This window comes from Peromyscus californicus, unplaced genomic scaffold (genome assembly GCF_007827085.1).
Source record: "Peromyscus californicus insignis strain IS unplaced genomic scaffold, ASM782708v3 Scaffold_4__1_contigs__length_199733344, whole genome shotgun sequence".
In the NCBI taxonomy this organism is placed as follows: domain Eukaryota; kingdom Metazoa; phylum Chordata; class Mammalia; order Rodentia; family Cricetidae; genus Peromyscus; species Peromyscus californicus.
Window position 1 is genome coordinate 155588667 of NW_026294562.1, and position 24110 is coordinate 155612776.

The 24110-nt window shown below is 45.8% G+C and overlaps 1 protein-coding gene across 19 annotated transcripts in view; it reads left to right on the forward strand.

Moving 5' to 3' along the window:
• The first annotated feature begins 848 nt into the window (after positions 1-848).
• The window catches only part of Pop4 (POP4 homolog, ribonuclease P/MRP subunit), a 37447-nt gene continuing 14185 nt past the window's right edge, over positions 849-24110 (forward strand). Inside the window, exons 1-8 of one of the 19 annotated variants that reach the window (XR_008213057.1) lie at positions 1670-2144; positions 4593-4645; positions 5628-6445; positions 8811-8937; positions 9393-9494; positions 14341-14512; positions 22836-23013; positions 23259-23656. Coding sequence is in view for 1 of the 19 variants with exons in the window: in XM_052713286.1 (XP_052569246.1) it covers positions 7611-7710; positions 9393-9494; positions 10547-10683 (339 nt within the window). In the remaining 18 variants the exon portion in view is untranslated. The other 18 variants (XR_008213053.1, XR_008213051.1, XR_008213050.1 and 15 more) reach the window with 18 other exon arrangements.

The window sequence follows — 24110 nt, forward strand, 5'->3', positions numbered from 1 at the left end:
ACTTTTGAATCTTCAACCCACAAAAAGACTCCTATATTTTCAGTTGTCTAACCCCACCCCCACCACCTGCTACTCTGTGAATCAAACTCAGAGCCTCAATGTACAAAGCAAGTGTTCTACCACTATTGTCTTATGCTTATCTAAGTTCATAATTGTGAAGGAGGAATAGCTCAGTGATACAGAGCATAAGTTAGGTCCTGGGTTGATCCTAAGCATTAAAAATAAATAAATAAATTCATTAATTAAATAACTTTTTAAAGAAGACCAAAAGTTTATATATAATAATCTAATGTATGTCATAGTTACTATAGTAGCAGCATATACTTGGAAAAAAATCACTAAAATATTAAAGGTCTCACAAAAAAACAATTATATGAGGTTATTGAGTTAATTAGACTGATTTAGCCATTTCACAACATACAAATTTCAAAGTGTTATTTTAAATGCATAAATATATGCAATTTCTGTCAAGTAATCTTTTACAATGTTTTAATCCCAGCACTTTTAAGACAGAGGCAGGTGGATCTCTGTGAGTTTGTGGCCAGTTTGATCTACATAGCCAGTTCCAGAACAGCCAGGCCTACAAAGGGAAGCCTATCTCAAAAAAGAAATCAAGTGTTCATTATTGAGTTCACATTTATGAGTCCCCAAGGGCACTTTCTCACACACAGTCTTATACATGCTAAACTAGTGTCAGGCCTTTGCAAATGCAACACATTTGGTGTCCATCCTGTTGTTGTCAGGCTGACCTCAAAGTCTAAAGCATATGTGACTTACCATGGCCTGTACTGCTAAAGATCAAAATGGCACACAGGTATCACCCAAAGACATATAAAGCCTATGTTTCTTAAACAAGAATGTGGTGCTCTTTGCCCAAGTTTCTCTGAAACTTCTTTTCCCTCTTTAAAAGGAGGTCGCACAGTACTCAATATTAAAAAATCACTGACTAAAGAGAGCACAGGGACCATAATTCTGCTTTCTCTCACCCACCATCCAAGTTAGATCCAGCACTCATCAGAAATTAAGGGCGGTGTCTGGACAGAACCCACGCCGGCTGAGAAGGCCTGGGCTGAGCCTTTGTGTCCCAGATCTGCAGCCACGAGAATCACTTTTTGTCTTTTATCATATTGACAGAAACTAATGCTCCAAGTCTCAAGAATGCTTTCTGGGTTGGATTCAGTAAGAGAAATCTAAATGCTCCAGAAGCTGAAGCAGGAATATTGATTATACTTAGGAGCTCAGCCTAGACTATGTAGCAAGTGTCTGGGTTACACAGGGAGACTTTGTCTTCGGAAGGAAAAAATAAAATCAAAAAAGCCCAAAGCCAGCTAAAGCTACTCTATTTTACTGATAGGAAAGAGACCCTTAAACGAGGTCATAAAAATTACATAGTAGCTTAAATAGAAGCAAATCCCCGGCCACCATTACAAAAGGTAACTAGTAAACTTAGGAGTGAATTCTAGGCCAGCCAGGGACACGAGTCCCCTGGAGGGAGAGGGGGAAGAATAATCCAGCACACAGTGGGCAAAGGCAGGCGGATCTCTGAGTTTGAGGCCACCTGGTCTACAGAGTGAGTTCCAGGATAGCCAGGGCTGTTACAAAGAAAACCCTGTCTCAAAAAACAAAAAAAAAATCAAAAGAAATCCTAATACCCCACTACATCCATTATGTTCACTACTTCAAGCCCATTTCTGCCCTCCGTAGTCCCAATCTCCCTCGCATCCTCTCCATGACAGCTTGCCTCACTACACTTCATTAATCCTGACCCGCAACTGGATTCTCCTGTTCGGCCAGGAGAGCCATAACAGACTCCACCCGCGACAGAACCGGCAGTTTAGCTAGCCCCTCCCTCGGCAGCAGAGCTAAACCCGAGGCGCAAGCACCACCAGAGCCCGTCACGCTTCGATGGCGTCACGCAAGGCGCCGTGTCCGAAATCTGGTCGCATCCATTGATGCCGCCTGGAGCAAGTCTGTTATTGTACTGTGCCTATGTTGTTTCTTGGGCACAGCGAATTTTTCCAGCGGAAATGTAAACAAGAAAGAGTCCTGGTGGCTGAAAGCTGCTGAACAAAGCGAAGAAAGGGAAAGAGTGAGACCTGAAGGAAACGTCATCAAAGCGCTCCGGAAGCGTCCAACAATGAAGGGTAAGCTGGATGAGAGACACGAAATTGGGCCGGGATGACAGTATAGAGGGTCTGGAACAGGAAGCTGAATCAGGGATACCTGTCGCAACAGAGTCCCAAGACAGTTTCCAGGGAAACTGTGTACTATTGACTCATAGTACACAAAAGAAATCGAGGCGCAGAGTGTGAACTGGCCGGACACAGTCTCTAAGCTAGGAATAGATGTGAAGATCGAGTGTGTTCTCCCCTGGGGAGCTAGGGCTGCTCAGGGGCCCTAGAAGAGGTGGATCCAAGACCTTGGCGGGACTTAGCCACACTACCTGCGCAGATAACTGCTGACAGGACCTGCTCCCGTCTACCACCTGGCTTTTCACCCTTTGTCATGTAGAAACCTTCTTAGGCGCAGTCTCACAAACCTAAGTTGTTGGTATTTGAGCAGAAAAGAGATGTGCCAGGAATGGAAGCAAGCACTGGAGCAGTATTAGAGGGAGAGGGGATACTGTAAAGATTAAGCCTCTGGGCTGGAGAGATGGCTCAGAGGTTAAGGTTAGGACCTCTTCCAGAGGTCCTGAGTTCAATTCCCAGCAACCACATGGTGGCTCACAACCATCTATAATGAGATCTGGTGCCCTCTTCTGATGTGCAGTCATACATGCTATATACATAATAAATAAATAAATCTTAAAAAGATTAAGCCTCTGATCTGCTGATTTACACTCCTGCCATGTCCTTTTATCAGAGCTCAAGTACCTTGGAATATCTCAACTTCACTATTATTACATGCTCAACTAGGAATAACTATATTTAAAATTGTTTAGAAAAGTTAATGAGATTAAAATAAATGTATACACACATCTATGAGTGTATATTTGTGTCGTTTTAAATCAACTACTTGACAAGCAGTGAATGTACCAGAGCTATTACATGTGTACTGCTGCAGAAAGATTTCCAACTCTGTTGCTAGGCATCTGGGGTAGGTAAAACAAAGTTATTCCTAGGATCCCAGGCCCTGCACATTAATCTCAATAAACAAACTAGAGTCTCAATCTGCAGTTCAACAGAGAACTAGATTCTGTATGTAAAACTGGTAACTACCTTGGTTTGTTTGCTTGGTCAAACATGTACTCAGGGAAGCACAGGAGAACAGAGGTGGGTTTTTGTTTCTTTCTTTGTTATTATTGTTGCTGTTGGGATAAGGTCCGCTATATAGTTCTGACTGAGCTGGAAACAGACTGTAAACAAGGCTGGCCTCTCCCTCTGAAGTGATGGGATCAACTGTGTGTGCTACCACACTCATCTCAGGGACTAAATGTGTAGAGTGTAGTGTGAGCTACGTTTTCTGGTCATTTGCCCTTTCTTACCACATTTACAACTGTACTCTGTCCCCCCAGTGCCACCATGATGGTTTCCTCCGAACAAATAAGAAACAGAAGCATGGAGGTTTAGAGAGATTTTGGCATCATGCTGGTCATATTTAGAATTTGAAGAAAGACTGTTGTATTTTATCTGTCAGGATGTGTTCCAATTTTATAGATTCTAAACAGTAAAAAAAAATCTGTTTTAAACTTCTTGTAGTCAGCAAAATGTGTTTCAACCAACCACCCCCTAACCATTAATGTCATCTCAGTTTTACTGTCTTCATTCTTTAGTGAACAACTGCCCCAGCATAATTATAACTTGTATTTTAAATCAGAACTACTCTAAATGTGATTCCAATGAGGAATTTTTTGAACCTTCAGAGTTTGAAGAGTAGGAACTAAAACTCCATGTTTTAATAAGATTCCAGAGGTTCTTAAACACATTAAAGCTTTGAGAGGTACTCTTTTTTTTTTTTTTTTTTTTGGTTTTTTGAGACAGAGTTTCTCTGTGTAGCTTTGGTGCCTGTCCTGAATCTCGCTCTGTAGATCAGGCTGGCCTCAAACTCAGAGAGATCCACCCATCTGTGCTTCCCGAGTGCTGGGATTAAAGGCGTGGGCCACCACTGCCCGGCTGAGAGGTACTCTTTTTAAACCTCATCCTGGGAATTTCTAGGACAAATCTGGCCAGAGGGAAGAGTTAAGAAGTATCTAAGATAGTTGTGGTGATACATGTCTGTAATCCCAGGAACTAGCACTTGGAATCCTGAGACAGGAGTATTAGGGGTTTAAGGCCATTGTGGTCTATGTAGCAAATTCTAAGTCAGCAAAGTGAGACTGTGTCTTTAAATAAATATGTAAATAAGCAGCATTCAGTAGGACCAGGGACATGGATCCATGGTGAAGCACTTGCCTGGCATGCATTAAACCCCACTGAGTTTAATCCCCTAGCACTACAGAGTAAAATAAAAGGATCATCCAAGAAAGCTTTGCCTTTTCATATTAACCAAGTATTCCGTCTCTAAATAAGTGTAGGTCATACTTAGAAGAGCCTTGGATATTACACTCATTCCTAACAGGAGGTAATCTTCTATTTTTGTCTTTCATCCCCCAGCTGTGATTTACCATGCCTTTTCTCATGAAGAAGCCAAGGAGCATGATGTATAGGTACAGTCTTTCAAAGGTGGGCTGGGAGCGGTAAACTTGAGAGCAAAGATGGTTCAATGTCTTCTAAGACTGGTCTAGCTGTCCTTTCCCGTGGATTACTCTTCACCTTTACAGTCAGCATATTAGGCCCCATCAAGGTCTTTTGTGCTGATGTCTTCTTGTGCCAGGCTCCTTTCTTAGGATACCAGAGTCAGCTCTGAGGGACTTGGTCTCCTAGATTTCATGTCATCTCCCACTCCAAACATGTCTTGCTCTTGCTTCTGTGTTCAGTGCTCAGGCCATTTCATAAGTGAGTGTTACAAATTCTATCTGGATGCTTCAGCATGCTTTGTCAGTTGGGTAGAAGTGTCACCTGTGGCTCATAAAGAGCACATGTCCTACCAGGCTGTGTGGCGCATACCTTTAATCAGTTCTTGGGAGGCAGAGGCAGATGGTTCTCTGAGGTCAAGGACAGCCAGGGATATACAGAGAAACCCTGTCTCGAAAAAACAGAGAGAGAGAGAGAGAGAGAGAGAGAGAGAGAGAGAATATACTTGAAATCAAGATTTTTAAGGCCTTGATTTTATTTCCCCATGAAAGAGAGACCACATATGTGTTTAAAAGAACCAAATTGTCCTGATATCGATGATGGATTGTTTAGCCATCCCTCAAAGATTATGTATTCTGTCTTTTTGCCCCCTGCTTTATCAGAGAGAGGGGATCAGCAACCGTTGATTTAGGTTGATGTTAACCTAAATCTGGCAGTTAGCCTCAGATTTGTTTTTACTGTCTGGTTAGTGCAAAAAGAGCCCAGCAAATGGCCCAGCCAAGAGGTAGGTTCTCAGGAAAGAGCACTGCCCGGGTTGCAGCAGATGAAGGCCAAGTGAGGTGCCTGCTGCCCAGTGAAGAATAGACTGTTGCTGCCCCAACTTGTGAGGTGCTGAAACTAGAGTGTCTCAGGACTGGGCGCAACAGTGAAGTAGTTTCACCCTCTCTTGCCTAGGGTATTACAGTCCTGTGGATGGGAGTGAGTAGTCCCTGAGATGCACTTCATGCTTTCTGCCTCAAGGGGGACTGGACCAGACCTCTCCAACAGCAGCCACATGGAGTCCACAAGGCTGAAAAGCAAGGAAAGAAGATTGTGGTGCTCACTGTCAGATTTCCTCCTCCTTGACCTGCCTGGAACCCCCAGGCAATTTCCCCTAGTTCTGGAATGGCTCATTTCCCTAACAACCCCAGCTCCCTTCCACTTCAAGCTAGTCTTGTGGTCATGACTTATTAAATAACCTGTATCATGCATTTCTCAAGCTTCCTTCCCCACAAGGATTAGAGAAGTCTTGTGTTACAAAGGATTTTGAATGCTCAATAGAATAACCTCAGAGAAACAGGACAGGAAGTCACTGACCTGGCTGCAGTATAGGACAGTGTCACAGTTAGCATGTGAGTGTTACTTTTACATCTTGGCAGTTGTGTGTAGCAAACACTTGGAAGACAAGGAATTTGTAGCCTAGATCAGCAAAAATGGTGGCTCTCAGGAACGGGGTCTGAGGGCCCTGGAGTCAGAGAGCAGAACAGTGAACCACACCACTTGTCTCCGAGCAGGAGCTGGGAAGCCAGCGGCCTGAGGCCTTTGTGAGGGCCTTCCTGAAGCAGAGCATCCCTCACTGGAGCCAGCAAGACTGTGAGAGCCATCTGCAACGCAAGGCTGTGGTCTTGGAATACTTGTCAGAAGCCAAAGCAGCAGCAGAAGAAATCCAAAGGCCTCACTGCCAAACAGAGGAGAGACATGAGGCTCTTTGACATTAACCCAGAGCAACAGAGGTACGCCCATCTTTCCTAAAGGCCTTGCCACTCCTCATTGCCTAGTCTTTCTGTTCAGGGTGTGGACAGGGATTCCAGGGGCTCACTGGGCAGCCATGCCCCCTTAGTCTCAGGGTCTGCTCCTCCTTCTGCCACAAGGGGGCAGCCTCCCCTACCAATTCTCCTGTGTCCCCCAGCTTGGCCTCTAAAAGGCAGGCATTGGTGAGCCTGAGGACTTTCATCATTTAGCATCTCTCCAAGGCTCACTAATAAGTGAGTCTGTTGCCCATGGCAACAGGCTGTTTGTCTTTTAGTTTTCTAGAAAAGAGGAACTGATATTCCTTAATATATACTTTCCTGTAGCTTTTATAAGCACTAGACAGAATCACCCACTCAAAAGTTACTGCCAAGGAGAGGTCCTGCCTACGCATTTCCAAAGTTTCTGAAAGGAATGTATCACTGTCTTGTGGGAGAATATCTCCCTCAAGACAGTTCTGAGTTTGTGTTTACAGCTGCTATTTATGGGCTTTGTATAACACTCTATAGCCACGTAGCCTTCCACGTCCCAGAAGGCATGCGAGTGTCACTTTGCCCTAGGACTGTCTCCCTGGGGTCCTTTCAGGAAGTGCTTGTTTCAGGTTTGAGCCTGGTGTTCTTGACTCTCTGACCCTGGCTTTGTGTGAAAGGGCACCAAGACAAATGGTAACAACCTCAGAGAAAAACTTTTGGTCCTCTACTCTCACCTTCCAGACAATTCTGCTACCTTACACAAACACCTACCTGGCCACCTGCACTTCCTATAACAGTGAGTTAAACAAGACTGATGTTCATGTATTCATTTCTTTTGGGAAAAGGAGTTTGAGTGAACAGCACCTGGGTTGTTAGGGCTGATGCTACATTGCCACCTTCAGACTCTCTTCCTGCTCTGAACCAGGGGCTCCACCATCACACCTGCAACTGGCCAGCAGGTAGGGCATCAAGGAAAGGGCCACCTCTTCCCTTCTCAAGAGCAGAAATTTAGCCTTGAGAAGGTTCTACAAGGGAAGAAATTGACGTTCAAGGAGGGGAATGTACTTGACCTTGGCCACACTGTCATTGAGGCTTACACGCAGTCTCAAGTGCTCCCTCATGCTAATTCTCAGCCCTGAGCCCAGCTGTTTTGCTGAACACTGGAAATCCCAAGCTCATGTTTCTGACTTTGTACCTGTTCCTGACTTATGACTCCCTCTGCATGAACTCTGGAAGCAGTACATTTGTGACCTGTGCAACAGGCTCAAGCCAGACACGTGAGTTTATTTCTGAAGCCTGCCATGGGATTAGAGAGCACTAGAGATGCAGCCTGAGAAACCAGTTGGCTGTGGGTGTTTGAAATCCTGTTTGCTTTGTTACCAACGTGTCTTTGTGGCATTCACCTACTAGGCGGCCATAGATGATTCAGGCCAAGCTCCTAAACGCAGATCTTCACAGTGCTATTATTTTCAGCTAATTTCTATGAGAGCATATGGGGACTGTTACTCAGGGGCAGTATTCAGCCTCTCTTCTGTCACTTGGCATTCCTGAGGTATCTCTATGTTACAAACAATGAGAATCTAAGATGGATGTGACCTGACCCATCCTGGACCCTTATTAAATACACACTAAGTGCTCTCTGCATGTCATCAGCTCACACTGTTGGGGACAGTTGGGGACAGATTCCCACTCACCATGGTTTCCAGTATTCCATTACCAGCGAAGACCTTTCCTGTGACTGCCAGACTCAATCACCCTGTGGCACCCAACAGCTATCTGGTCATCCAGGAGGCACCTCAAGCTACCTATCTAACACAGAGCTCTTGGTCTCCCTGGAGGTCAGCTCTCTCTGACCTGGATTCCTCATCTCCGATACTGTTACATCTCCATATCCAGTTTGTTCAGGCTAGAAACCAAGGAAGTACATTCACATTACCTCTTTCCTAATCCTCCACCTCAAGTCGATTAACACACCTAGTTCCTGAATCTAACCTACCTCCAACTCACTCAAGTTTCTGTGGAAGGTTTTTCTCAAGCTGCCCCAGCTCACATACTGTTTTATTCCCACACACACTCTAGATTTAATACCCAGAATGAAGGCTGTCATCAGACTACCGACTGCTGCTTGCCCGTTCTAAGCCTCTAGCAGCTTCAGGTCCACTCAGAGTAAAAATCTTTGGTGTCTTTGGGTGGCCTCTGTGTGACTTGAATACCAGGTACCTTTGCTTGGGTCCTTCTCTCAACAAGGGGGCTCTGCAGGTTCATTGAATGACTCTTGCTGTAACTCAGGTACCTTTCCTGATGTCACTTCCTGGGTGCCTACCACCACTAAAGTTTCCTCTTCACTCTCATTATTCTGTTCTTATTTTCCTCATAGCCATTATCAGTATGAAGAAACAGAATTGCCCATGTTTTGCTATACACTGTCCTCCACGAGAGCTTCAGCTCCACAGGAGCAGGATACAAGACATCTCATTCAGTGTCCTGCTCCAGCACCCACATAGGTACATAGTTTGCTCCAAATGCTGACTTCCTTGAGGCAGATAGGGGACTGCTTGTGAGATGGCTCACCCCTCATTACTGCGCAGCCCTCTAAAAGGACTGCATTCCAGGAACAGTTCAGGGAGCCCAGAAGTGGATAATGGATGTCCTGCCCATGGCACTTGCTGCATCAAAGCAACAAGTCTGGTCTTTGTTGGTTCTGTGTATGACCTCTTGGCTCCAGAACCCTGGCCAAAACCAAAAAGACATTTGAAAACATCCCTGAGATTGAAAGCCCAGGACAAGGAGTTGGGAAGCCTGGGCTCTTGCTGGCTTGGTCATTGCCCAGCTACAGAGTCACTATCCTCTAGGTACTCTCTTCCTCAGCTTAGAAGGACCAGGTTCCCAGTCCCTAAGGCCAGGCTAAGACTGCCAGCACTACCCAGGCCTTACCCTCAACTGCTTCTCTCCTTTGCAGCCACAAAATCCAAGTGCCCCTCCTATGTGGGGGTCACAGGACTCCTTCTGCATGAGACCAAGCATGTCTTCAAGATCATCACCAAAGAAGACAACCTGAAAGGTGTGTGTTGTGCCCCTAGGGTGTCGGATATATATCCCCCTTCCTGAGGCTCCCAAGTTCCACTTGGCTGTGTAGTCAAACAGGCTGCAGGTGCTTGCTATGTTATGAACTCCAGAGAGAGGCTCCTGCCCCTCTGGCTCCCAGGAGATATCTATGAACACAGTCAGCAGCCTGTCCATAAACAGAACAGAAGAACTGCTTGGCTGGGTCTTGGGCCCAGATCTGTTGGAGGTCCCTACCTGCTAAGGTCACCACCTCTCAAATGAGTAACTGAAAGACAGGCAGCAGGACCCAAAACAGCCTGCCCCTGGAGTGCTGAGAACTGTACCCTTGCTGGATACACTCTTGTGTCTTAACATGGTTAGCCCTGCTCCAGTGGGTACTTTTGAATCTTCCAAGATCCCAGTAACTGACCTTGCCCACAAATCCAAGGTTCAAACAACAGTTGGAGGGTTTTGTACTCATTCATCTGTTGATGCTGGAGATCAAGCCAAGGACCTCTCTGCTAATGCTGTGCTCTGGGTCTGAGCTACCCCCACAGCCCTGCTTCATTGTTTTTCCATTTCCCTATATGTTCTACTGCTCACATTACAACCCTAAGAAAGTAGTGTAGACGTTTCCCCACTGAGCACGAATCTAAGAACCAGTGCAAAACTGTATGGGAAACAGTCTAGAAACAGGTCTGGGAGCCTAACTTCTGGTAGTTGAATTAATCACCTCAGAACCTGGAAATTAGGCATTGAGTTATAGTTAGACTGTGAATCAAATAGCCCAGGTCTTCTTGGGTACTTCTGGCTTGGGTCTCCTCATTCCTATACACCTTTTTTTTTTTTTAAAGACAGTCTCATTATGTCATCCCAGCTAGCTCGGAACTTGCTATGTCTACCACACTGGCCTTGAACTCAGAGATCTGCCTGCTGCCTGCCTTTGTCTCATAAGTGCTGGCAATATAAAGTGGCCATCTCACTTACCTTGTACAAACGTGTATGAATAATGTTCTACCTGAAAATGAATGCACTGGCTATGTTGTTCCTCATCCTTTTTCTTTTCAGTTATCCCCAAGTTAAATTGTGTGTTCACCATAGAAATGGATGGCTTTATTTCCTACATTTATGGAAGCAAATTCCAGCTTCGGTCAAGTGAGAGGTCTGCCAAGAAGTTCAAAGTAAAGGGAACGATTGACCTGTGAACTCTCTGCCACTGGAGACAGAAGTCGCTGGCAGCTGAGAACTGGAAATACTTTAAATACCCACTTTTCCATGAAAGCTTTCTGGCTGTGGCCCGCCTGTAGTCCAGGGAAAGCAGAGTGGCTGAGGAACTTTGAGCAATATAAGAAGTAGTCAGGGGTAGAGGTTTGCCTCTCCAGGGAGGAAAGACTAGCAGAAAATGCACCAGGACTAACCCTGGGTGATTTGAGGAAGGGTGCCGTTAGGTTCTATCCTTCATACTTTCCTGTGTTTCATACATTCTGTGCTGAATCAGTTATTCAGTTAATAACAAAATACACTACAGGCATAAATGGGCTCAAATGAAAGAATCTTCTTGACTTTCTGGGTTGAAAGGGAAGGGGCTTTTGTGACTCCCTCATCCCATGTCCATCTACCACCTCCCATTGCTTTCACAGTGTGGGAACATCATGGTTCTGACTGGAGGTCAGTCCTGCTCCAAACTCTGCACTGCCTACAGTTTGCTGCTCTCACATGGAGGCATAGTGACCTTGCTAGATGGCTCAGGGCTTCACTGCAGCAGTCAGAATGGAGCAGAGAGGCAGGTCTACCAGTACCTGTTGGCTACTATTTGGATAGATTGGCCAATGTATCCAGCAATGATACCTTTGGCATCTTAGTTCCATTTTTGCTGCTGAAATCATAGCTTTTCTACTGTGTAAGGCCAGATGAGGTCTTTCTGCACAAGACCATTGGAACTGCAGGTCAGGGCCAGCATGAGAAATGGGGGGGGGGGGGGGGGGGGTCCAGCCACTCAGTGCCAGTATTAGGAAGACCTTGTCCTTGAAACCTGGTTCAGAGGCATCAGTTGTCCCTTGCTTGTAAGAAGTGTCTGCTGGCCAGCTCAGAAACTCACCCTGTCAATAATAAGTGACAACCCATCCACCCACTCACCCCAGGTAAGCGGTGTGCTGGTGGTCAATTCCTTGGTGCCTCCCACTCAGACTACACTGGATGGAAGAGGAATGAGTGAGCCTAATGTCCTTTATATGACAGGAAAACAGAAAGCCTACTCTCTCCCAGAAATCAAAGTGCACCCCTAAGTCCTAGAGACTATCCAGGCCCTGGTTTTATCTATATCATCTAGACATTCCTCATGGCACTGACCCTCATGTTATCACATAGTCCTTGCCACACAGGTTCAGAGCACACATGAGCCCTCAGCCTGAAAGTGATCATTGTCCAAGGTCTCATGGACTGGGAGATTTGAACCAGAAAGCCTGGGTCCAGAATCATGTTATTCCCAGCAGGACAGCTACAGAGATGTAAAGGAGGCTGCTAAAAGTATGTATATATTCCTTATTTACCCAGCTCTCTACCAAGGAACTCTGTCTTCTGTGTAGAGATTGCTGTTCTAGCCAGCCAAAAGTGCATGGGTGTTACAAATTTGGAGCAGACCTGTTCATCCCTGCCTCTCTGTGATGTAAAGTGCCCACTATGTTGCATAAACACAGTTGCTTCCCAGAAAACCTGCTGGTGCCACTTGCCAACTGAAACGTTTTTCTGCTGGCCCCAACTCAAGTTTCCATTGACTAAGGAAACTCTCTCTCAGGGGAGACAATGTGATGCTCACCTGCCACAGAGTCTCTGCTCTTTGCCTTGTCTGGGATGTGCTGCTATTGTCTCCCTGATCTTCCCAGGGGAACAAGGTCCACAGCATCCTCCCAGGCACTGGTCCTAGGGAAACTGCACTCGGTACTACATGGAGTATGGCTAGCCAAATCCCCACACCTTCATGGTACTTGGCACTCGTGGACTCTGTCTCCAAGGAGCAGGACTATGGTAGAAATGAGATTTAGGGTGTAGAGAGCCACATGTGACAACCAGCTCTGTTGAATGTAAACCATGCACTACAGAAACATTGGCCCCAGAAGCCAATGTTAAAAGCTGTTGGCACCTCAAGAAAGGACTCAGAATGCTATTGAGATTAGTTTGTGCTAAGGGTTCCTCCTGACTGGTCAACAGCCACCTCTCGCTGTCCTATGGTCTATCCTCAAGAGTGGGGAGCTCTAGTGTGTCTCTTATAATGATACTGGGCCATTGAATTAACATCTCATCCTATGACCCATTTATCCTTAGTTACCTCCTTAAAGATCCTATCTCCAAACATAGTCATGTTGGAGGTTAGAGCTTCAACATAGGAATTTGAGGAGGGGTAGTGTACCCCTCAGTAACAACTGTGAAATGTTCCTAATTAGAAAAGGTTGGCTATACCTTCCAGGAAGGTGGCAATATCCACTCTGGACCCCATACGCAGAATGGCCTGGGTTTCTCTGGTGTTTCTTTGGTGTATGGTATGTGTGGGCCACCAGCCAGCTCAACCTAACTGCTAGACTCCAAGTTCCTTTATTTTGTCCGCATGCACAGTATCAAGACTCCTGGAGTTATCAGCAGCTAAACTCCTCCCTCCTTGTTCCACTGGGAACAGCACAGTCTGATTGTAGATGTGTAGAGTGATGGGGTGGTTAATGTCAACATGACTGGATTGAGAAATGCTTTAAAAAGTAGTACACTTCCTGCTGTGGCTCTGAGAGCTTTGCAGAGAAGATTAATTGAAGGAGAAGATCCACCCTATACATGGGAAGTTTCATTCCCTAGGGTCAGGAGCTGGGTACAAGAAAAGAAAGCTTGCTACAGCACAGGCATCCTTGCTGTCTCTGCTTCTTGTCTGTTTTATGTCCTTTTCCACTGTGTCCTCCCTGCCATGATAACTGAAGCTCAGACCAAAATAATGCCCTCCTCATGTCATTTATGTCAGGTATTTTATCACAGGGACAAAAAGTCTAACATATAGGATGGGCAGAGTTGGCCCCTGAGGGGAGCCATGGGATATCAAGAATCTAATCACACCCAGGTTCAGAACCACATAAAGAACCCAGGAAATCAAAACAAGGCCTGAAAAGGTCTGCTACTGTTCTCCCCACCAAGCAGGAGAAGTGGAAAGGGGACATGTGGCCACCAGTCTCAATTCCATAAGACATACCTTAGATTGCACCCAACTCATTAGTGGTGGGGTGAGATAGCAGGAACTTCTACTAACTTTCAAAATCATGGAGCAGGATACAAAATTCTGATCAGTTTATGAACACCTGAAATCTTTCAGGGTCTCCAAGCTGCTCTCTGTCAAATGGGATAACTTGACTGCATGAAGGCCTCCAAAATCAGGCTCCTGGGATTCCTGCACCGGAATAAGCAGGCATATGTCTGCAGCAGCTGATCCTATGCTGCACTTCTATTGGTGAAATTATTAAGGCCACTCCACATAGTTAAAAGGGAGGTTTATTGTATGGGGTAATTTACAAGTGAAGGGATAGGTAACAGGGTCTGGGAAAGGTGTAGCGTAGTCCGGGGGTGTTCTCTGGAGAACTCTGCTCGGTCTTCCTCCAGTGTCCAGGGTCCAGAAACCAAGAGAGCTGGCGCATCCGGATCTCAGGTCTTCAGGGTCCTCTCTCGGCCCTGCCTTGTAGGCGTGACAGTTACTGAAGCTTCAATGGGGGTTGGAACTTCCAGATCAAAGCTGGAATGGCTACCCACTACACACTTCAGCCATACTGAGTCAGACTCCAGGAGTGGAATCTGTATGTTTGTGTAACACCCCACCTGCTTCCTCCATTCACCAGTATTTGAAGATGGTACATTCCAGATGGCATCTAAGTCTCTTCCAGTCCTGATGTCTGATTTGACCAGGCTTGAGCCAGGCTTTTCTGAATGCTGAAAAGGATCACCCAATGACCAGTCTCTCAGGTTCTGAAGAATAAACATGAAGATTCTTCCCCAAATCCATCAATTAAGGTAAAAGGCACACTTTCTGGACAATGGCTTTTGTGTTAATTTAGTTTGCATTCCTTAACTACAATGCCTCATTAAGACATCTGTTAAATGTCTATAATATTAATTTAATAGAGGGGGTTCCAATAGAACTGTACTGAATTGTCTATTTAATCAACCTCATAGGCCTTTAATGGAGGTCTTAAATAGACATGATTAACAAGAGTACTAGACAAATTAAAATTAGAGTCAATAACATTCTTGGTAATTTCTCATGAGCTGTGAAGGACAAGCATTGCTAAGTAGGCAAACACAGAGATGACTGCAAAAGAAAAAATGTTGGAGCAGCAGGAAATCCAGAATGGACAAGGCCCTGAGGGTTCACCATTTTGTTTCTCAAGAGATTGTGACAAAGAAAGATGTTTCCCAGCCACCAAGATGGTACTCATGAGCAAAGGCCTCAGCCTTCATATGCATTTACAGAAGATATCTTCTCTCTTTGTGTTCCAATCAGCTGAGCTCCCAGGAAGGGAGAAGTGTGGAAGGGAAGGATGGTGAAAATGTAAGGGATGGAGGAAGAGAGAGAGGTATAAAAGAGAGGGGAGGGTCATGACATTGGACCATAGACCAGGCACAGTGGGACTGAATAGGATAAAGCAGGTTAATTGGGATGGTGTGTTGAATGGGATGAGATGTAGAATACTACATTGCTTCTGCCTCCACCAACCACTCACCAGCTCACTCAAGTGATGCATATTTGCAAAGCTGAAGGCAATCTTCATATTTATCTCATCTGACCTCCCTCCAGTCAGCACTTAACATGGGTAAGTAACTATTCCTCACCCAGGAACCCTTTTATCCCCACCTTCCTAACCTTCACCAACTTCCTGGCCACTCCTTAGAGTCCATCAATGGATCTTCATATCCCAGACATGGAAATGTTGGGTTGCCCTCAGCCCCATCTTTGGACTTCTCTCCAAATTCTCTCCATGTCTGATCACATGGCCACAGCCCCAGGTAGACCTAAAGTTCTCGAAATCATATTGTCAACAAGAGAGGAGGTATGATTTCATTGTCTTCCTCTCCCAAGTTAGAGTTAAAGCTCAGCAAGAACAAAGACTGTTTTGATCATTTTGGATCCCCAATTATCTAGAGCAAACCTGACCCAAGGTAAAGGTTCAGTGAATGGTGGTGTGAAAACACTACCCTTTGACCTCTCCACATAAGTATATCTACACCCACCTCATGGAATTGTCTTATTGTCTCTGTAACACAGGGACAAGGTCCGCTTTTGTCTTGCTTCCTCTCTTTTGTCCACAACCTCATCCAACCTTTCTTGAAGTCCTACTGAGTGTCAACTTACATAGGAACTCAAGGCTCCTCTCCTCCCAGCTCTTCTCACAGTCCTATCTCTTGACCTCATCCTCCCATACACCAACTGCCCAGTCACAGCCCCAGTTATCCCATGGCTTCCATGACTCCATACTTGGGCACATACAGACAAGGTGACCATTGAAACGTGACTCAGTCTATGCCATCCTTCCACTTAAAACCCACAAGTAACCTTCCCCTAACTTGTTGTTAAGTCATGCTCCAGACAAGAATTCCATGATGGCCCTAGGCTTCCCCTCCCCAGTCTTGTCCACTAAGACTCCTCAAATGTGCCTCTGCTCCACTCTCAGTGTTTGCACTTGAGTTATTATTTTGTGGAACATTATTTCCCTCATCGTTTAACCCCATGTCAGCCTCATCTTCTGCATTTGTCTCTGTTCTAATGGAAGGTTACCTCATGGCCTTCCCAGCTCATCCCCACCTTCCTAGCTCAGCAGCCCCTCCTCCACCAACCTCTATCATTTCTTGTGTGTCCCACAGCCCTTCTCAACTGGGACTTTGCCTATCTATTTGCCATTAGAACAGAACCTAAACGTCCCCATATGGTGCAGAATACTGCTTTGCATAGAAAGGGTTTAGGAGTCATGGTGGCACACACCTGTAATCTCAGCACTCAGGAAGCCTCTGAGGCAGAAGGATCATGAGTTCCAGGCCAGCCTGAGCTGCATAGAAAAATCTGTCTCAAAAAAACACCACAAGGAAGACATCAAAGTGTAGTCCTCCTGGTAGAGAGCCTTGCCTAACATGCTCAAAGCCCTAGGACCCATCCTCTCCACAGGAAAACACATGTTCATAAATATTTGTTGCTTATCCAGTCATTATGGCTCATACTAGTAAACCAATCATTTGGGAGGCTGAGGCAGAAAGATAGCCATGACTTCAAGTCAATAGTGAGTTCCAGGCCAGCAGCCAGCACAAACAGACATGCACACAATGTATATTGTATTGCCCCATTAAAAAGAGAGAGAGCAAGCCAAGGGTGTGACTATGATGTGTGGGCGTTGGTTCACACAGCTGCCATGATGACAGCAGTGACTCCATCAGTGCCCTTGTGACTTGTCCACAGCAGATTCATATGCTGCCCTACCCTCCCACACAAGTGGGCACTGCATCCAGCAAGAGCCCAGGTGCCAGAACTGCCCTGTGTCATCAGAGCCTGCCCCCAACACACACAGAAGCACAAGTCCACAGTCCACAAACAGCAGGAACATATAGCCAATCCAGCATTACTATGCCTTTTTAGTTCCACCCATTGAAGCACAGAGTGTGAGCCTCTGTGCTGTTGTCTTTGAGAGTCAGGAAATCAGAGGTCAAGGCCCAACTCACTCTCAGCCCTCAGTTTCAACAACAGAAGATGGAATAAGGAGCAGTGTCTAATACTGAAGCATTTAATACACACACAAAAATTGGACTTTCAGCCAAAAGTGAGGGAGAAAGAAATCATCACATATAATGCTTCCAGTGGCCCTCTGTGTGGGAGTCTTCCAGAGTCCAGCTCTGACCTACTCCCATCTTTCAAAGAGTTCTTGGGGGAAGGAGAGAGGAATGAGGAAATTATAAAGATAGAAAGAGACAATAAGTAAGAGAGACACAGGATAGCTTTGGGAGGGCCCTTGGCCAATACCCAGTCACCTTGAGGTTTATTCCAAAGGGCTTTTTGTGCAGTGCCAAGGGGCAAGGCAAAAGACCTCCCCTATCAAGACCAAAGCATAATGTACAGCCAAGTGTAGACCCTTCAAAATACCTGGTAACCATGCCCATAGCCAAATCATCCCATTATGCAGCCCTGCTGGGTAAAGCAAGCTCAGACTCTCTGACCTTGAGTAATTTGGGCCCCCACACCTCTGTCCACAGAAAGCTTCCCTTGCAGGGATCATGAGGTGCAATGCCGTTGACTGCCTCAGTCTCCCCCACCAGTATATGATTATACTGTATTCCATGACAACACAGGCCACATAAACTCATTCTACAGATGCATGCATCTCTTCCTGACACCATGTTTGTGGTGGCAGCACGGAATTGACATGGCAGGACTTTCAACATTGCAAATCACAAGAACAAATGGGGCTCCTTCAAGATGCCACTGCTTGGAAATAGGGGTGCATCCCTGCCCTCAGCAGAGGGAGTGACAAGGGCAAGCCAAGAGCAGCAGCCCCAAAGACCCAGGGTCAGCCTCTGCCATGCCCTTCCTGCTTGGGGCCTGAAAGGTTGCCTTCAGACCTAGCCCCACGGAAGGCACAGTACTACAGTCCAGGAGCTGAAAACATGGGTATATGTACTGACCAGTAATCAAAGAATTATAAACTTAATGGTTGTGCTTTCTCTGGCTCCCGCCTGTCTCCATTGGAACAAACAGCAAGCCTTTCCTGCCATGATGGACAGAGCCCTCTGAAACTGTGAGACAAAGCATCCTTTCCAGCTTAAGTTGCTTCTGTCAAGCATTTTGTAACCACAAGAAAATGTATACATACTTGAATAAAAAATGTTAACCAGACCAGGTAATTCATGCCTGGAGGAGGATTAGGGAGGAGGATCACACGTGAAAGGCCAGCCTATGATACCACAAGAGCTCAAAGCCAGCCTGGAAGACTTCAACACTGTTCTGTTAAAAGGAAAAGGAAAAAGAAAGTTACAGTTTTTTTGCTATAGTTCCTTCCAATCAGATGTAGATAATGTCTATCTCCTCCTCCTCCTAAGGTGCCAACAACAAAGCAAGACGTGATTCGACCAGAGTTTACTCTGGGGAACCAGTGAGTTGGCAGACATACTTACAGAGCAATGGCTGACTTCAAAGCAGCCACACTGGAAGGTCTGCATCCAATATGGATGAGAACTCCTCTGTAGCTATGGGCATGGAGTCCCCTTGTCTTCTTAGGTTTCTATTGCTCTGATAAAACACCATGACTAAAAGCACCTTGGGAAAGGGAAGGTTTAATTTCACTCCTATGCTGGCTAGTCTTATGTCAACTTGACACAAGCCAGAGTCATCTGAAAGGAGGAAACATGAATTGAAAATGCCTCCATAAGATCCAGCTGCAAGACAATTTCTTAATGAGTGATTGATGTGGGAGAGCCCAGCCCACTGTGGGTGGTGCCATCCCTGGACTTGTGGTCTTGACTTCTGTAAGTATGCAGAAGCCAAGTAAGTCCTCCTTTTCCATCACCTCTGCATCAACTCCTGCCTTCAGATGCCTGCCATGTGTGAGTTCTTGTCCTGAATTCCTTCAATGATGAATGTCAATATAGAAGTACAAGCCAATTAAACCCTTTTATCCTCAACTTGCTTTGGGTCATGGTGTTTTGTTGCTGAAATAGAAACACTAACTAAAACAACCCACATTAGGTCGTCGTTTATCATGAAGAGAAGTCAGGGCAGGAACAAAAGCAGGGAAGCAGAAAAGAATGTTGCTTACTGACTTATTCCTCATAGATTGCTTACCCTGCTTTCTTATACCATCCAGGAACAGCTGGCCAGGAGTGGTACCACCCTCAGTAAACTAGACCCTCCCACATCAATCTTTAAGAAAGAAAATGCCGGGCTGGAGAGATGGCTCAGAGGTTAAGAGCACTGGCTGCTCTTCTAGAGGTCCTGAGTTCAATTCCCAGCAACCACATGGTGGTTCACAACCATCTGTAATGAGATCTGGTGCCCTCTTCTAGCATGCAGGAAGAAGAGTGTATTGTATACATAATAAATAAATAAATCTTTTTTTTAAAAAAGGAAAGAAGGCCGGGCAGTGGTGGCGCACGCCTTTAATCCCAGCACTCGGGAGGCAGAGCCAGGCGGATCTCTGTGAATTCGAGGCCAGCCTGGGCTACCAAGTGAGTTCCAGGAACGGTGCAAAGCTACAAAGAGAAACCCTGTCTCGGAAAAAAAAAAAAAAAAGGAAAGAAAATGCCCTACAGACAATCCAATGGAAGCATGTTTTTTCAACTGAGGTTCCTCTTCCCAGATAATTATAGCTTGTGTTAAGTTGAAAAAAAAAAAAAACAACCAGGACAGCCTTTCTCCTGACTCCTTCCCTACCTATAGGATACATCTAAGAGTACATGCATCCTCTAGCCATTTTCAGAGACCCTGTGTCCATATGATGTAGGGAAGAGTTACAGACAACTACTAAAGAAGATGTGGATAGTCAGATGAGGATCCCATCTTAGCCCCTCCTTCCTAGAGGTAACATCAACAGCCAATAGGCCAGCTGTGATGAACTTTGGAGAGCAAACCCAGTTGAACTCCTGAAGATGGGTGCACTTTGGCTCAGAGGCTAGTGCTGTGCAATAATAATAGTAGTAGTAGTAATAATAATAATAGCTTTATAGTCTACAGATAGAGTACTTACCTAGGTTCCGAGATACTGTAGAAGAACCATGAATAATCCTACTAAGACCAGGCTTAGCAGATATCTGAAATAATTAAACCATTGCCCTGGTTATCTTATCCCACATGTTAGGGCCCAAGCTACTAAGGGCCTTTGCCTAAGAACTGCAATTTTAAAGCAAGAAAACACCAAGTCCAAAGGAATGCATTTTGTTCCCCAAATACATGATATCCTGCCACCTCTCAGAATATTGGCTCTTTCTCTACCCTGGACCTGTGGAGACCAGGAGTTCAACAATGTCTCATTCACTAGGGTATGGTTGCCTTGAATCTGCTGGTCCCCACCCCATAGGTCATCCCCAACTTAATGAGTGAGGCAGTGACTAGTAGAGATGGGACCATGAGACTATGGAGTGGGACAGGGAAGAGACATGCCTATGTCCTGTGGGAACCGACCTTAAGATGTGGCCAGACATCTACACTAGAGTAAGGCAGGCAGGAAAACTGGCATGGGGTAGGACCTACGAGGTACACAGATAAGGTGCAATGGGAAGCTTCAGGCTGTGAGTGGGCTGGGAAGAAACCAGGGAAAAGTGAACAAGAGTGGAGGGGTGGACCAGAGAGACCAGGACAAGGACCATAAAAGACCAGTGAGGAGGTGCTACACCTCTGAGGGATGGATATCTGTAGCCTAGACCAGGGTTAGCATTGGAGGCTGTCTTAGTTAGGGTTTCTTTTCTGCAACAGAACACCATGACCAAAAGGCAAGTTGGGGAAGAAAGGGTTAATTTGGCTTACACTTATATTTTGCTGTTCAACACTGAAGGAATTCAGAACAGGTACTCAAACAAGGCAGGAGACCTGGAGGCAGGAGCTGATGCAGAGGTCATGGAGGGGTGCTGCTTACTGGCTTGCTTCCTCTGGCTTATTCAGCCTGTTTTCTTATGGAACCCTGGAAGACCAGCCCAGGGATGGCACCACCCACAATGAGCTGGGTCATCCCACATTGATCACTAATTGAGAAAATTCCTTACATCAGATTTCATGGAGGCATTTCCTCAGCCAAAGCCTCTTCTTCTAAAATGACTCAACTTGTGTCAAGTTGACACACAAACTAGCCAATACAGAAGCACACAGAATCATGGTTTTCTTTGTTTGTTTGCAGTGCTGGAGACTAAACCCACAGCCTTGAATCCTAAAGGTGAACACTGTACCCATGACCTATACTCCCAGTCTTTTTTGATTTTTGCCTGTTTGTTGATTGGTTTTGATTTTATTTTCTGTAAATAGGATCTCCCCTTGATAGCCCAGGCTGGCCTGAAACTTACTATATAGATCAGACTGTTTGGGGAATGCTAGCTCTCCCTGTCTCATCTTCCCAAATGCTAGGATTATAAGCATATTCCATCACAGCCATCTTAGAAATAGTTATGAGGCATGAAATTAACACTCATGAGCTAGATTCAGAAGCAATCTCTGCCTCTTTAAACCTCCTGTACTCACAACCAGGTAGCCCAAAGGAGGATGGGCTTACTAGGGCAGACATGCATTATAGGCTGCTGGATAGAGAATCTGGGGCCTACTACCATCAGGACTGAAGGAGTGGGGACAGGCCTGCAACCAAAAGGCTCAGAGAAAAGGGGTGTAGAAAGGGAGGCAGGAGAAGCCTGTTAGGTCCCAAAGATCAGAATCAAGGTGGGCCCAGCTGAGTGGTACCAGAAATGTCGGTCCTTGCCTGTCTTGTTTTTGTGACTTTAGGCAAGCCACCATGGTCCTCCTGGTATCTCAGCATCATTTTTAAAATAAAAACTATGAGTGAAGTGTGTAAGGGATAAAGTTCTTGTGTGTGGCTTCACCCCAGAGTTGTGGATCTATAGCACTATCTTCCAAACCAGGGACCAGGCACTTTCCAAAGCTGTCCCTGTCACAGCAAACTCCAGCGGCCCTAAGAAATCCATACTGGTAGCCCATTTGCTAGTTGAGGACACAAATACATCTACCTAGAACCAATGTAACAGCGGGTGGGTCACATGGCTGGACCTCTCTCCCCCAGATCATCTGTGTCTCTAGAACTTAAACTCACCCTGAGTTTAAACCCCCATTGACAAGAAAGAACCAAGACTATTTTCTGCAAAGCAGGAACCTCTCCCAGCTCCAGGCTCCTACCTGTGTTTGCTACAGGATTTACAGACTGCAATAACCATTGAAAACTCTATTATCCAGCAGCCTAATTAATGTAACATACAGTTACAGTCCACTCACTGAAGCTTATGTTACTCTGTGGAGGCCCTGGCAGCCACCTGGGCCCCATTCCAGGAGCTTTTTATGGTGGCAGACCCTCCTTGGCTATCTTGAGTAAAACATGAGCATAACTTTAAATAATGAAGACAGAGGGGCTCAGGGGCTCCTGGAGTAGGGCATCTCAAGCTGAGTCTGGAATCTCGTCGCAGCTCAGTCCTATGCTGGCTCTTTTCTTTCTGAAGCAGTCTGAGCTGCCCCTCAAAACACATGTGGCCATGTTCCCCTTTGGGGCAAACAACGAAAGTGCTTCTCCACCAAATCCCACAGGTCTGCACATCTGGCTCAGTGCCTTCTCTCCCTTCCTCATGCCAGGCTTCCTTTTGTCCTTTGGCTCAGGTGAAGCTGCCGAAGTGATCAGGGTTGCCAGAGTCCTGAACCAACCAGGGTGACTGGTCATCTTACTTCAGCGACACCAGCTTCAGCTTGGCTCCAAAGATGAGCCTGGGGTTTCTTCCTGCCATGGGCCTATGTCTTCATCTCTTCAAGATGCTGTCACAAAAGGATCACAGATCAGGTAGCTTATAAAAGACTTTTGCATGTCTCTGGATGCTGGCAAGTCCAAGGTCAAAGTTTAAAAAGATTTGATGTTGAGTAGGGCCACATTTTTTTTAAGATAGCTGTCTGGCTGAGATCTCACATGGCCAAGGGCCAATGTGGTCTCTGAGAACTCTTCCAAAAGGACACAGTGCTCACCAGTCACAGCCCAGTCACTCCTAAAGGCACTACCCCCTCATTTGTTGTTGTTTGTTTTTGAGACAGGGTTTTGCAGTGGAACTCTGACTGGACTTGTAACTTGCTATGCAATCCAAAATGGCCTGAAACTAGTGTCAATACTCCTGCCTCAGCTGAGTATCCGCGCATGAAGCACTACAAACAACCAAGTCTCCTAACACCATCTGTCAGTTTGAGTCTTGCAATTCACCCGTGGACTCGTGTGTTTGATTACCAGTTCCCAGGTGGAGCTGCTATTTTAGGAGATCTGAGCTTTATAGCCTGGCTTTGCTTCCATCTTGTGCTGTCTGCATCCAGGTCTACACCATGTGAAGTAACAGCCACAAGCTCCCACCACACACACCAAGCTGCCCCTTCTCCCCACTACATTGCTGTGAAATAAATGTAAAATGTGAAATAAATGTTTCATGAGCTGAAACAAACCATCCCTCCCTTCAAGTGTTTCTGTCAGGTATCTGGTCACAATCACATAAAAGTAACCAGTCAATTGTCACATTTGGGGATTGGCTTTGACATGTGAGTTTTGAGGGAACACAAGTATTCAGTGTTCAGCAGTCTGTCTAGCTTCTGTCAGTGCCTCAGAGGAATGGATGCTGGATGTCACATTTTAGGGAGACCTTACCATCCCCTCTAACTCAGCCTGTCCCTTTCTCTTGGAAACTGACATTCAATGGCCAATCTATTCTCATTCATGGGCAAAGGGTGGGTCTTGCAGCAACTGTCCCACTCCACCCCCTCTATTCACATATGGTGCTCACAGGAAAGTGTGGGGCTAGCCGGGTGGTGGTGGCAGCGTTTGCGGCACACACCTTTAATCCCAGCACTTGGGAGGCAGAGGTGTAGCACGAATCTTAGAAGGTCTTATTAATAAAATCAAAC